The sequence below is a fragment of the Diachasma alloeum genome, unplaced genomic scaffold (genome assembly GCF_001412515.2).
Source record: "Diachasma alloeum isolate Michigan unplaced genomic scaffold, Dall2.0 Dall_scaffold_00852, whole genome shotgun sequence".
Classification (NCBI taxonomy): domain Eukaryota; kingdom Metazoa; phylum Arthropoda; class Insecta; order Hymenoptera; family Braconidae; genus Diachasma; species Diachasma alloeum.
In genome coordinates this window covers 91,374-107,478 of record NW_021680973.1, presented here as the reverse complement: position 1 = coordinate 107,478, position 16,105 = coordinate 91,374, and the positions used below count along the sequence as shown (strand labels likewise).

Genomic DNA, 16,105 nt, shown 5'->3' with positions numbered 1-16,105 from the left:
CCCCAATCGTGTGTGATCCGACGGGTGAGGAATTTTCACGGAACAGATCATAGAATTCATGTGACGATTCGTAAAATTTGCGTACAGTAGAATGCGCAAAATTTCCCCTCTGAGCCCGCTCTCCTTTCGGGAACGTACCCCCACTCCCAAAAAGTATCTATCCTCGTTTATGATGTCACGAACATCGAGTTGTTCTCGTTTGACTGTTGTAGGTTATGTTGTTTTTCCCCTTCTCCGATCTCTGTTCCATGACTCCCCACCAAGCGGACCCCTTCCACACACCGCTCAACGATGTAACAGAGTGGGGGAAACTCTCCTATCCAAGATTCAGAGAAAATCACTCAAGGACACGTCCCGAACTCGTCGAATAGGAGAGAATCTACTGTATTTCAACTCACACTTTTTATTGAATTTTGTCTCACTCGCGGATTACGTTTCGAAACGTAATTTTTATGTTTTTTTTTATGAACATTTTCATTGGATTTCTCTCTCCGTGTGTCTGGAGAAAAGGCGAGATTTCTCGATTCTCATCAATAGAGATATTATACCAGTACTACACAAGAGATCTGAAATATTACACGAGTATACTTGAAAATCAAATTAAAATGATATGGCCAATCTAATAGTAATTTCCTCGAGAGTGATACGGAATTCAATTCAACACGAAATCACATGGAACGTTAAGTTCAGTTCAACATTTAAATAGTTAAAATAGGTCAAATGATCTCAATTAGAAATTAGCTCAAAATTTCCCAATCAACTTGAATCTTCTATGAATTCGAATTTTCAGGATAACCTCCTTTGAATTTTCTTCATCTCTGTTAATTTTCATCGACTGATGGAGCTGAAATTCGAGGTTTTCAGGAATTTGTCCATCAAATGTCGATTTTTGTATGACAAAATATCTCACATCTTCATAGAAACTTCACTTTTAATAAATTCTAGGGGCTCGTACCGGAAGTTTCAGATGAAAATTGTGAAAAGTGTAAATTCCCAGTGCAAACCTGTTGTACGTGGTAATCTTTGTTGGAAGTTGATGGTAATTCTGTCTTTGATGCCTTACAGTGCGATTGATCACCGCTACAAACTGATTCATCTGGCGAATTTGGATGAACAATCCCTCCAAATCCTCAAATCCTCCGAATAGAGGAGTTCACATTGACATTCAACTTACTCCTAAGCATAAGTGGAATCATAAGACGAGGATAATGGCTATATAGTGAGTTTCCCTCAGGGAAAAATGGAATGTAGATCAAGTGAGGAGAATGAAAGAGAATAGAATAAAATGAAAATTTGCTTGAGATTTTGTAATCCTAATCACCTCGCTCTTTTCCTTGCTCGTCGATATCGCTTGGTTCTGTCAGGCACTTCTTCAGAGCTGTCAAAGTAATTGTACAGTTTATAACGCTTCTTACACTGAGAAAAAAATGTTTCAAAAATTAGTGTGCTACTCATCAATGCTGGGACATAATAGGGGGTCATCGAAAAATTCGAATGTGGCACCCCAATTTTTAGAGGGACTTACGCCACTACTTCGCGCGATGCCCGTAAAACTTAGGGTGCCACATACGAATTTTCTGGTGACCCCCTGTTATGTCCCAGCATTAGTGAGTAGCCCACTAATTTTTGGAGGGACTCTCACGGAATTATGGTGTATTTTTTTCTCCGTATACTCTTGGGAGCCCTCTCTTGAGGATGAATGCATTCCTCACCAATTTGAGATGATTCAATTTCGGATTGATTTGAAGTGAGTTACTATCCCGCTCATTTGTTTATTGATTTGAGGTTCAGTATCATAGTGGTTATTTTATCAATAAATCCCGAATTCCACGAATTATATGAAGATAATGATATGACAACGAAGTAAGTACATGAATGATTTTCTCAGTTATTCAAATCATGCGTTATTCTTTCATTTTTTCCTATTTCTTGGAAGGCCAAAACGGAAAATTCCATCCAAAGATGGACTTCGTGCACTCATAAAGTGGATTGCTGATGACACATTTACTTCTCTCCCTCTGAAATGGGTCAAAGAATTTGATGTGGATGAATTCTTATGTACGCAGGTAATTGATTCGGAGGAATCGTATGCAGTGGAGTGCCGAGATAAGGCGAAAGAACCAAAGCGAGGATGGCGTTGTTACGAGGGAATTGTGATGGCCATTTCGAGTACGTCTATTGGATAATTGATTCTACAAAATAGTGGATAGATAGCGTGGTGCACCAACACATCCCGAGAATGAGAATGAAAAAGGAATCTACTCCGAAATGATGGGAAATTTTTTTTTAGAAGTCCTCTAATTGAGGCCTCAGTTCTCAAACTGACGCCGAGTAGTAGAGTATTTTGCTACAAACTCCGTGGTCTCAGGTTTGAGCCTCGGTCGTTTGTTCAAAGTTAATTAATTTTTTTTTTCATTTTTTGACGATCAGTTACATGTAATATTGATCATTCTCGCTGTATCAAGACCGAACCCTCAGTTTCGGAGAAGATTCGAGCGTGACTTCTGAAGCTCTCAGCGTTTTCAATGATAATAATTGTAAATTCTCTCCTCCAGTGAAGGTAACAGAGAGCGATAAATCGACCAGCGAAGTGTTCAGTCCTCAGGAATCGGGAGAGGAATTTTCAGCACGGAGTGTGGAAAATGAGACATTGCTGCAGGTGAAAATCCCTCGCTCAGAAATTCTCACGATCGATTTTTCAATCTCAATTTTTTAATTTTCATTGCGTACGATTTTTCTTTCAACACAACCATTCTCTTGAACTCTCACTCCTTGTCACACCTCGAATTATTCAGGAAGAGCCTCCGATTTATGATGAAACCCCATCACAAAAAGGCAAGAAGAAAAAGAAGAAGAACAAGAAAAGAAACGACAAATTTTCTTCATCTGTAAATATTCTCATTATTAAACCAGTTAGTTTCATCAGTCTCTAATCAGTCTTCATCTATTCATTCCTCTCTTTTTTCATGCTTCCGTGCGGGCTGAAGATTCAACGCCGAAAACTGCTGCACCACAATCCTTGAATCTCGACAGGGAGAGGGAATTACCCTCGGTAAATCGATTATTCTACTTTTATCGCTGATTTTCCTATCACTAACGTGTCGTTCTTTCCTCTGCTCCTGGCTATTCATGATGCACAAACCAGGAATCAGATGATTGTCCCAGTTCAACGTCACATCGTCGCGTGCCTCCCAGTCGCATCAATGAGTCACTTGAACCAGACCATGGGAGAAAAGTAAAGATACTTCACTTTTCCCATATTTCGCAAAACAGTAGCAATGGGGGGAGAAGGAGGGGATGTTTGACAATACGTTGCGTCTTTTGCTTCACTCAAAACCATCATAGAAAGAATGTATTCCACTGTTCTCTCAGAGACCTCGAGAAGATGATAATTGTAGAAATGCAAAACGTCCCAAGCCTCTAACCCCCGCCTATCAACACTATTTTGATGATGTCGATACCCGTGACCAACTGACAACTCAGAGAGGAGCTATCTCGTCAGCTGATGTACTGCTGGCTCTGCAAACAACGAATAAAAACTTCACGCAAATGCAGAGGCGATTAGAAATACTGGAAATTCATCCTGCTCCAACTCTGAGAAGGCTTCACGGACACGAGTCTGTCGACCAAGCTATGGCTCCTCCGTATCGTCCACCAACTCATGGTGGCGACGAGATCGAATATGCACGCTACCTAACACTGGAAAAGGTATAGAATGCATCAAATTCACCGTATGATACTAACAATGTGCATATTTATAAACCAGGTCGAAATTGGTCGCCCCGGAAGTAATATGTACATCACGGAAGACCAATGGGAGACAGCGACAGACAAGGACACATTCACGAAAATGACTTCCTCACTACTAGTAGCTGTATTTTCTCATAAAATTCTTCTCAGGAGCAATTTGAGAGGAGGAAAGAGCAAAATCGATAAAAATAGTAAACATCATGAGGCTCTGGACCAGAAACGTCTCAAATCACTGGTTATCTCAAATCAACTGATTATCATAACAGATTTTTTTATCTCAATGTGCCCAAAGTAGGGGATATAAATGGATTACGTGCCCTCTCACCCTCATTCAGACTGTTTTTGGCTTTTGTAACCCGTAATTTCAGTCGCGTTCACAATTTTGACTTTTATTTTGTCTTTTCGGAGCCTACTTTTCATTTTTCTCGGCTTTTTCCCTTCTTATTTCAACTGTTATCAACTTTTCTGGCCACTATTTGATCCTCCTTGGGCATTCCTCGTATGAAAAAATTCAATAGAAAGCCTAGTGAATTCGCTAGACAATTTTATTGCAATCCTATCGGAATTCTATAGGGTCTCTATTGGAAATCTATTGGAAAATTATATTCGTTTTTTACGCCAATTCTATTGGATATTTGAAAGAAAAAAGTCAATAGATTTTGAATTTATGTTCAAATTTTGCTCTTCAGATTTTTTTTAAATTAATATTATGGAACACAGATTTTCCAAGTTTTTTCTACTCAGATTCTATAATGCAAAACAAAACAAAATGCAGCGGAAAAAACTTAGTAAATCTGTGCCCAATAATTTCAATGGAAAAAATCGCAACAGAAAAATTCATGTAGATCGTTATTGGCCATTTCGAGACTTATTTCACTCTCTTCGAACCTCATTAAAATTTTGACCCTTATCCTAAACCCTCTGTCGTTTTTGCAGATACAGTGCGCAAAAAATTCCCTCAAACGTTCTCGAAAAAGGCGTTTGGATCCTGCATCAACAATAAATTGGGACAAATGCGGCGAGAATATTATAGAGGATATTATGGAGAATATTATGATAAATAGGACAATTCAAAGTGATGAATTGGACCGTCATCTTCAAAATTCATCGCACATCAATCACCAATAATAATTCCATCAATTTTGTTCGATGTGACTTGTACGAATTTGTTTTCCCAATATGTAGTAGAAAATTGAGTAATAAATGAGTTATTGATTTGGCTATAAATTACTCGTGACTCACTTGATATTTCTAATCCGTCCTCTATAATTTTTTTTTTCATGCAAATTCTAGTTTCCTAGTTCAGGAGGATGATTGAAAACCCCACTGGTATTGCAAGTAAACATGTTTTGCGGAATAAATGGAAACTATAAATTGCATCTATTCTTTTTCTATTTTTTATATATCGTGCATATATCTGTAGTATAAGGATATCGGAAAAAAGTTGTATAAATAATTTATATGCCGAAAATATTACGATTATGTCTCTTCTATACATCCCATATAAATTAATATAAAAAAATATAAATATACAATAATTCGAGTATATAAAGTCATAAAATATTTATATTCCTGCTATACAAAATATATTTTGCGAGTATATACTTTTTTTGTGGGGGTAGGAACACCAACACGGCATGATAACAACTTACCCTTGCGACATTATACGACGGTCCATGAGTAAAGAGTAGGGAGAGAGAGAGGTCCACTTTCCACCACCGAGTGGTCAAAATTTGGTTTAAGTTATGTTTTCATCCAATTATCATTACCATAATTGAGTTTAGGAAGGGGGCGCAGGTGTGTTAATCTTTGGTACAGTCGTGTTTGTGTGTAGCTCTGGTTGAATATTTAATTTTTGTGTGATATAGTCCAATGCTCAGTGAAAATTTGATTGTGTCGTATACCGCTAAATGCGACGATTGTACTGAATAATCATTCGTGGTTGGGCTCGATTGATATGGGAGCAATATTTTTGTGATCTTGGAGATGGGTCTGGTCGGTAGAAATGTCTGGAGGTAAAAATGCCAAGGGGGTTCGACATTTCAAGAAAACCGGTCGTAGCCGATAAAATCGATCAGAAGTCAACTGGTGGTGTTACTCAGCGTTTTGTCACCCCGGACAGTAAAAGTCGTAACTCACCAACCGCCTCGAAAGGTAAATCGAGTCAGTTGTTAGCCTCTCGTTCTTTCACAGCCAAAAGAGCCAGCCATCGGATTTTTATTTGTGGGAGAACATGGGCACGTGGCAAATGATGCTCGAGTAAAGGCTCGGAAATTAGTCAATAAGATTTGTAAACGTGCAAAGGGAACCGAGGACCCAAATGTTATTGTTGGGGAAACCGCGGGTAAGGCATCTACAAATACTGCCGTTGAATTACCTAGCTCGTATACATTGAAGAAACACATTCAACGCCATCGCAGGCAAGGAAATCCGCAGTTGATGACGCCGGCTACAATAAGTGAGCTAAACATTCCAGAGCAATATCAACAGACTTTACGGGGCGATAAGTTCTTGTTGTATGATAATAAATCTCGTCATAATCCCTACCTTATTTTGCAACGATGGAGAATTTGCGGCATTTGGGTTCGTGTCAAATCTGGTTGAGCGGTGGAACATTTTCATCAAGGCCTAAAATTTTTTCCCAGCTGTATACTATTCATGGAGGGATTACACAGCATAACGACACTACTGGGCAGCCCAATTTCAAGTCTGCGCCCTTGGTGTACGTATTGACAACATCCAGGCCTGAGAGTACTTCCAATCGAATCTTGAAAACTATTATTGAAATTGCTGATGTTCATTTGGAGCCTGAAGTGTTTATATCTGATTTTGAGCTGGCCTTTATTGACGCTGTTAAATCTGTTCTCACTGATGTTTCTATTCATGGATGCTATTTCCATTTTACGCAATGTATTATTCGCCGGTACGGTGGGCCAGAAAGGCCGCTACAATACTAATGATGAATGTGCTTTACATGTTAAAATGCTAATGGCCCTGGCATTTGTTCCTCCCGATCATGTGGCTCGAGCTAACCATTTTCGTAAATACTTCAAAGATACTTGGATTGGTGCTGTTCATCGTAATAAACGAATCACCTCACGATTTCCAGTTGAGCTTTAGAATTATTATTTTGCGACAATTAATAATGATCCGAGAATGAATAATTCGATGGAGGGATGGCACAATGCCTTCCACCAACATGTCGGAAGAAACCACGAGCAGCTTAGGAAATTCATTCATGCCATGCAAGTTGAGCAAGCATCGACGAAGTCAGTGTGGGAGCAGTATAATGCTGGTCGATCCGTCATACTGGTAAAAAGGAAAAGATACCTTGATTATGAGGCCCGTCTTTAGGCAGTAGTTATGGACTGGAGTGAATAACGTGACATTCTTGATTATTTGCGTGGAGTTGCACATAACATTCAGCCGTGAATTTTCCATTACGAATTATGGGATGATTTTGTTAGACGTTATAAACTGTGTTTCTACTAATGAAATATTACAAATGATACTTGAAGAATTTATGAAATCGTGATGAAAACTCCGTAATGAAATTGTAATGTAATGATTTGAACTGGGATGAGTTGTGCCGTAATGAATACCGGTACAACCGTCAGATTTATGGACATGGTAATTATCCGTCATGACCGTCATTTGACCGGTCATTTTTGTCACTCACATTCCTAGTAATCACCTGTCAGAGTCAGTGGAGGGTATCCCACGCGGTGTGGATGGCACTCCCCACCCACAAGCCTCGACTAGGGATAATTTTGGAGAAGCTGAATGGAAGCAATTTTAAAGAGGCTCGATGGGCTCTCAACGTAGGTGAAAAATTGAAGTGACTCATACTCTGCACAAATTTACAAACTTGAATCGTCTATCAATGCTAGATTTGAGGAACAGAACAACAGAATTCAAACAGTGGAAAATCAAATATTAGGTGTACAAATAAGTTTTAGGACACTTCGATTCCGTGTCATGAAAATTCAAAGTTACCGCTTACATATGATATGGTGGGGTTATGTAGTATCAAAACATGAGGGAGTCATAAACATAACCTTAAATTCTGTGAATAAAACATGCAGACCGATAAGATATTTATTAGACACTTTTTTTTTTTACGATTTATTAGACACTGCATTCGCTATGAATTCCATCAAGGAAAAGCTGTTAGGAAAGCATGTCAATCGATTTGTTCTGCTCTTGGGGACAACATTGTATCTAAAAGTACATGTGAGTATTGGTATAAGCGATTTAAAGGTGATTTCGACGTTAGTGACGGTGAACGTACCGGGGCTCCTGTAAGGGTGGATGACCAGGAACTGCAAGCATTGCTGGATGAAAACTCTTGCCAAACGGAAAAACAACTTGCAAAACAGCTTAGAGTAACTCAACAGACCGTTTCCTATCGCTTAAACGCAACGGGAAAGATTCGAAAAGGAACAAAGTGCGTGCCACTTTTTGACTCAAGAAAATAAAGATAGCCGACTTGACATATGTCTGAATCTTTAGAATAAGCAACATAGAAAATCTTTTTTGTAGAAAATTGTGACCGGCGATGGAAAGTGGATTTATTTTGATAATCCAAAATGCAAATATCAGTGGGTTAACCCCACCGAGCCGACGACATCGATACCGAAGCGCAATATTCACTGTAAGAAGATCATGCTATGTATATTGTGGGATATAAAAGGCGTACTGCATTATGAACTTTTGAAGTCTGATAAGACAGTTATTGCCGATCGCTATCGTCAACAATTTATAAGATTGAACCAAGAAATTGAATAAAAACATCCATTTGCTGGCAAAGGAAAACGTCCAGTATAATTTCTCCATGACAACGCCAGGCCTCATGTGGGTAAACCGGTCAAAGGTACGTTAACGGCTCTTGGATGGGAAGTTGTGCCACACCGGGTGTATTCACCAGCCTTAGCTCCAAATGATTTTCACTTGTTTCGGAAGATGCAAAGCGAATTGACTGATGTACGATTCAAAACATTTGAAGAAGTGCAAAAATGGGTCGATAATTTCCTCGCCTCGCAAGATGAAACTTTCTTTGCGGAAGCCATCCATGAATTACCTAACAAATGGCTGAAGGTCATTCAAAATGATGGAGATTTTTTTTTTATTTAAGGCATTTTAAACCATTCGGTTTACTCCGCCATCTATCCTCTACCTAACCTTGCGGCTGTGGCCGACTTGCCACACTGTACCGCATTTGCTCCCGCGAGAGAGACGAAGGAAACCACAAAAAACCTCCGTCGGTACAGTCGATTCCTCTATTAGGAACCTCTCGCTCGTCCAGAGCCGAGGTGAGACGGACGCATAACCTCATAAGAGCCAATGCTGGATCTTCAAATTTTGTTTATTTAAATTCTCAATAATTAATACCGGTTGAAAGGTCAAGATTGTCATCTAAATTTTTTAAATATTTCTCGCTATTACAGGAAAAAAAATTGAATTTCTGTTGATTTATTAAACATTTTCACTTGGCACCCTTAAGACCAAGAAGGTCAAACATGACAAGGATCATACCTCGCAATGTTCACGCCTCGCGAGCGCGAAAAGTCGTAAAAGTGTTTCATTGCAATGGTCAGAGGTCACAAGAGGTCATACCTCACAAGAATCGGGCCTCGGAAGGGTTAAACGGTCACAAGAGTCTAATAATAGAGGCAGTTAAGAGAATTTTCAGAGTCAAACGATCACGAGGGCCAACGGGGAGCGCTAGGGAGGATAATCACAAGGAACGATCATAAATCTAGCAAAAGAATCAGACGGTTTTATTGTTTCACCTTTGCAATCATTCGACTCTTGTGATTATGCTGTCTTTCTCTCGAATTTGACCCTGCGGCTTGTTCTGTCTGCCTCTCCCGGTTTACCCTTATAGTCGTTTAAACCGCGCGATTATCCTGTTGGCTTCTACTGTTTGACATTTGCGAGTTAAGATCCTTGTGACGTTTGACCTTCACTTGGCGCAAACTTATGAGATATGTTCCTTGTGACGTTCAACTTTGCACGATGTATGTGACCTTCGCGAGGTATAACCCTTGCAGGTATAACTCTTGAAACATTTGACCCATCTAAGACTCGCCTTTAAGATTTTAAAATGCAAACCGAGTGCTGCCACTAGAGATTTCTGTGGTAAATTACTATTCTCTAACTGGTGGTAAATCTAGCAAAAGAATCAGACGGTTTTATTGTTTCACCTTTGCAATCATTCGACTCTTGTGATTATGCTGTCTTTCTCTCGAATTTGACCCTGCGGCTTGTTCTGTCTGCCTCTCCCGGTTTACCCTTATAGTCGTTTAAACCGCGCGATTATCCTGTTGGCTTCTACTGTTGACTACCTTTTACTTGGTCAACTTTCCCTATTTGGCAACCCTGCCCTGAAAACCCATCATAGATGGGTATAGATTGCAACCAACGAGAAGACCAAAAAATATCCAAGTCTCTTGTCCAACTCTTGTTTCCGTGAGTATCGTCTCGGTATCGTCTCGAAAATTCTGGACGTGGTATCGTCTCGGTATTAGTTCATAAAACCGAGACGAGACCGAAATTGGTCTGGGTATCGTGGGCAGCCCTAATTGTGAAGAACATAAAAAAAGCCGATATATTATTGACCTTCCAGATATGCTCCTTGCAACAAAATTGGATGAGAATGAAAATATTATTGACTATGACATATTGTTCTCCTCAAACACGTGTTTGTAACAACCTCTTTGAGATCAATACCAACAATTTTGCAGCACACTTGCACCCACAATTACCTCGTTCTTGTTGCCATGAATTTATTTACGCTCAATATTCTAATCGAGAAAATTTTCCTGTTACTGAGATATTTAACAAAGCAATGGATGAAATGATAAGGATTATAACGTCATACATCGTAAAATCAATTCACTTGGAACAATTCTCCAGTATTCGGAGGTGAAACTAGGAGAGAATTTCCACTTCATTGACTGTGATCATGTAGAGACTGTTGTAAAAATTGTGGTAGTTAATTTTATTGAAGAAACCATCAAAGAATATTTCAAATACATTAAAATACTTTGTAAGAAAGAAAGGATTGACGAGGACATTGAAAATTCTTTAGTGAAGCAGGCTGTGAAAATCGTTAATAGACGTTCTGTGCATAGAAAACAAATAGAAAAAGAATAAATTTCAGAGAAAATTTTATAAAAAATATTAAATTAATATATGAGAATATAAGATACGGATATAACTCTGTTAACGTGGATTTTTTTTTCTCATTTGTAATTTTTTTTGGTGGAAAAAAAATGTGATTTCTCCTCAACTTTCAAAATACGGGTTATTTTCCCTATATAATCTATAATTTTTCATTTCATGCAAAGCAATACCTTATTCACATACTTTACTCGCGGGATTTTTTCAAACAATTCTAAGATATATTGCAAACAATGAATTGGACTTTTATAGTGGGCATTTTCCCCCATTTGTCAAAATTTATTCTCAAACCTGAAAAATCCGTACCTCGTCTAATGTTTGACCGTGATAAAAGACCCCCGAAATAAAAGTATTCGATTCTCCACTTTGTTCAAAAGGTTTACAACTTAATCCCTTTCGCCGAAACTCGTCGGCGCATATAAAATTTAATCCTTTCCATCTGCAGCATTATTCTGGGAAACTTGGTGTGAAAAATATATCAAAATAATTTTCATTTCAACCTAATGATGTATATGCTATGTTTTGTTGAGTGCTCATATACTATGAGATTCAATTATTCGATCGGAAAAGAACCGCTGAGTTGCTACCCCCACATTTTCATATCCCCCTCTCCGAACCGCACTGCGACGGCAGTGCTCATGGTAGAGAACAAAGGCAAAACTTGGCCACAGCTTTGCCCCTTTGAGTTCTTGGCCCCTGCTCAGGTTTATGCTCTTTGAGTAGTACTATATGATGGCAGTTATATACGGGTTTTCTTGTTAAAAGGTGTAATCGCACAGGGATGAGTCATATGATACATGATAGATTTCTGAAACCCCTGAGTAGAGATGTCCTATCGGTAATGTGGAACAAATAAAAATCGTTTGGGTTGGAGTGTCAGTTGATAGGTATGCAAAAGGGGCCGTTGTACAGGTAGGGTTGTAAAAAAAATTTCTTTTCGTCACTGAGGCCCGAAAAATGGCGCTTACGGGGGCTGTGTTGAGAGGGGGTAAATGGCGTTTAGCATACCAGGTCTGTAAAACGAGGTACAGATATGGTAAGTGAGACTTACCAGTCCTTGGTCCGAAAATTCATACAGTTTCTAGATGAGTAACCCACAAAACATTCGTAGGAATACAACATGAAGTGAGCCATTACAACGGTCGCTTACATGAAAACTCGGCGGATCGTACAATCCACTGAGATGCGCCACCGCCACTGCCGATGGTCTCAATAGTAGTTATTTGCTAGGGAGTAAGTCGCCGTATTGGGGTTATATGGTCATACCGCATCGACTGCATCTTATTTCGAATAGATTATATATATTTTTGAATGTTCTTGACAGAATTTAGAATGTTCTTGACAGGCGGAGTTTTTTTGTTCAATGTTTTTGGTCGACAGAAAAGAAAAATGAAATTAAAAAAAATAGCAGTTTATTTTTGGAGCAATAAATAATCCCCCACCCCTTCCGTTGCCATTTAGCTTGACGGTGAGTCTTTTCCGCTAGTTTGAACGAATTTTCCTTGAAAAATTTGGGGGAGTAGGGGGTGGGATTGTTCAACGAGGATTCTCAATGTACGACCCCCCCCCTCAATCCGCCGAATTTTTGAAAAAACTCGCTATAGTTTCCGAGATATTCTTGAAAAACTCACAGGCAATTTCGATTTTTGTCTACTTTGTCATATAAGTATTTTTTTTTATTTTGTCATTTATTTTTTCTTCAGTGGGCTTCGCCCCCCCCCAACCTCCCCGCCGGGGCCTGCGGCCCCTGGACCCCGCTTCTGCGCCTCCACCCCACCCCCTCCCCTTAATCGGGCCTTCGTGACAAAAAATAGTATATGTCATACGGACCGTGACGTCGGTTTGCGATTCGTGTGAGTTAGCAGCACGAGGGGTCGGTAAGACAGGACTCGGCTCGCCTTCGGCGAGCCTCGTCACTGCCTTACCGACCCCTCTTGCTGCTAACTTCACACTCATCGAAAACCTCCGTCTACGGTCCTAATGACACAATATACTATCTCGTATACCCTTTCGGGGCCTTACGATTTAGTCCCTTCCCACCCCTCCAACCTACCGTACTGCATTCGAAGAAGGACAAGGGCAAACCTCAATGGAGGGAAAAACATGCCCTGGAAGACTATTCTCCAAGGCCTCAGAAATGTTTCCGAGCTCGCAAGTGTCAATTCTACCTTCTAATCACAGGTGCCACCGTCGTTGGTATAGGTAGACTTGTATTCGGTAGGTTTATTTGTCGACAGGCCTATAAAAGCTGCAGTTGTATAGTTGCCATCTTGCAAGGCATTCACGTGTTATTCAGGTTGTGTTATTGAGGTTGTAGTGTAGTGCACTACCTGGGCGCGCTCAGTGCGTTTCCGGCAACGCCGCGTAACGGAAGATTTCATTTTACATGGAAAAAAATCGTTTATTTATGAGAAATAATTTATTTCTCTTGGGAGTGGCGATTCTTGTTTTTTTTTCAATTACTATAATGTTTTGGACGTTTCCAATGACAAACTCAATTTTTTTCATCGTTTCGCTTAATTATTCAATGGTAGTGACCAAACTAGGATTAAACAAATATTTAACTCATCAACGATGACATCAGTTTGATAAAGAATGCAACAAAAACGATTAATGATTGTAAAAAATCTATAACTTTGATCTTTTACATATTTATTAAGTTTCACTTCCAAATCACGGAAACAACTCATTGCTAAACATAGAATAATCTAAGGGTAAATATTCAAAATCTAAATACGGAAGTTATACGTCAAAACTATTCTCAATATCGTCGAACAATGTAAAAAAATTGAGATGTGTGAACGGCATTCAACATTCCATTATTATTGAGCAATAATTTCGTTTTATGGTATGCAGGACTCACTTTATCTGATCTGAAGCGCGGAAATAAACGTCGTCGGGTGCATCCATCCACGAGATGACCTGTTTACGGGCATTGCTTCTTGACATTGGTACCCCATGAGGGAACGAATGGGGATGTACTGCTCTACCATTCAGTGGTGGTGCTAGAGGCACGGTTGCCGGTGATACATGATCCATTGAGTGTTTTGGATGTAACTGTTGAGAGTGATGGGCGCGTTTTGCTGGAGGACCTTGAAGCCCTGCACTCAGGGCAATGCCTACGAAAAAATAACAAAAATTGATTTTTGATTCAATCAGAGTCAGTAGTGAATTCATGAAGAACGAACAGACCAGTCCAAAACAAACTTGCAAATTTTCTTATGAGCAGTTCCAAGAACGATATAGTTGAGAGGAAAATATAAAAAACTGTGCTTTGTAAAGAATTGAACTTCCTAGGTTTTCTAACATTGCTAGATGAATTCAATAGTGGCACTATATAGATAAAAAATTATTGGGTACTAACAATCGATTGATCCGGAACGAAGTTACAGATGCATTTCCAAACATGGTGAGCAGCCCACTTATGGGCGCTTAAGGCTATTCAGAGATTCACACAATAATGAAAAAATAAACGATTGGAAAAAATACTAAAGAAATTTTTTTTTAAATGCTTCTAAATTTAGTGAATTTGCAGGAAAAAAATTACAAATGAAGAATTATCGAGAAAAATAAATAATTCCATAGGAGTCCAAAAACTTCAATACGGAACGCTTTTACTGAACGTGACAGATTCTTCATCAATCTAGCCACCAATTTTTTTTTGTCATTCCGGCCGTGAGGCAGCGCTTCACGGACGCTCCGCTCTGCGCCCGTGAATCTCTGCCTACGGCCGTCATGACAAAATAGTATATTTCGTCATTAGGCCGAAAAAAACTTTTCTGGCGAATATGAGGTTTGCAGCACGAGCCGAAGGCGAGGGCTGCAATCATATTCGTCCGCTCCGCTTCGCTCCGCATCCGTGAATCTCTGCCTACGACCGTCGTGACAAAAAATACTATTCGTCATACGGCCAAAAAAAACTTTTCTAGCCCAGATGATTGCAGCCCTCGCCTTCGGCTCGGGCTGTAAACTCATATTCGTCAGAAAAGTTTTTTTCGGCCTAGTGACGAAATATACTATTTATAGCGTGCGAAAAATCTAAGAAAAATCTGTACTATTGTATCCATTGAACGTACTCTCGGTGAATTTTATCAGATTTTTTTAAGCATTCATGGTGGATATGAGTGTATCCGATGGAATTTGGAAAAAAATTAAATATATTGGAAAGTTGACCGCCGAGAAAAACCAATTTGGGATAAAAAATTCCGGTTTTATCTGAATTTTTCAAATGAATTTTTAATTGTAGGAAAAAAGCGGGTGTTTAAACTCTTAAGTATTCTAAAAATTTCATTCTCACGTAGAAGAAAACGAAGCAAAGTGAAATGGCGAGACAAAGCGAAACGCGGGACAAAGTAGAATGGTAGCAAAAAACCAATGTAGAGCGAAATTCAGATTTTTTTTCTATCTCTATCAATCGAAAAAATGGGTAGGGTTCAACCTTTCTAAGGGTCAAACGGCCTTGATGCTAGGCGGAATTATAAGAAGGGTCAAAAGTTTTTAAGAGGCAATAGAACTTACCATCGGAGTAAAAATTGGATTCCAAGTTTTTTTGTTATCAAACGACTATTTAGCAAAACCCAAATTCTTATATCATCAATAATATTGGTATCTATAGTGTAAGAATTTGTATTTTGCTGAATAATGGTCTGATGAAAAAACTTGGAATCCAGTTTCTACTCCGATGGTAAGTTCCACAGCCTCTTAAAGGCTTAACGGCAGAGGAAAGTGGAGTAATCAGAAAGGTCAAATGACCGTTTGGGAGAAACAAATTGGTTGATTACTGCCCTCAACTCTTCCATTTAACCATTCACTGAGAAAATTTTCAGTTCCCAGTAGAAATCTATAAATTTCATAACTAACGTACTGAGGTCCAGGAAACAAATGTTGATGGATGAAAGTGAAATTTTCACTTATTTGAAAAGAATTTTTTCTCTAAAAATCATAAAAGGGTTGTAATTCTCAGACATTTTAACTGAATTGTAGTAAAATTATTTGATATAATTATAATTACAATTTGAATTACAGTAAATTTGCACTTGATCTTGGTTCTTGAGGTGAAAACATTTGAGTTCCTGAGATAAACCATTACGATTATTGGTGGTATCAGAATCTAGGCAACCCCCGGATTCCTCCATCACGAATCGTCATAAATTACACCCCCCCCCCCCCC

The 16,105-nt window shown here is 39.1% G+C and overlaps 1 protein-coding gene across 1 annotated transcript in view; it reads right to left on the bottom strand.

The window, feature by feature from the left end:
• LOC107044953 (metastasis-associated protein MTA1-like) overlaps nucleotides 1-16,105 on the bottom strand; it is a 73,342-nt gene that overhangs the window by 18,984 nt on the left and 38,253 nt on the right. The window contains exon 2 of the mRNA XM_015267036.1: nucleotides 13,799-14,054. Coding sequence (XP_015122522.1) covers nucleotides 13,799-13,974 — 176 coding nt within the window. The 5' untranslated portion in view covers nucleotides 13,975-14,054. The remainder of the gene's footprint in view (nucleotides 1-13,798; nucleotides 14,055-16,105) is intronic.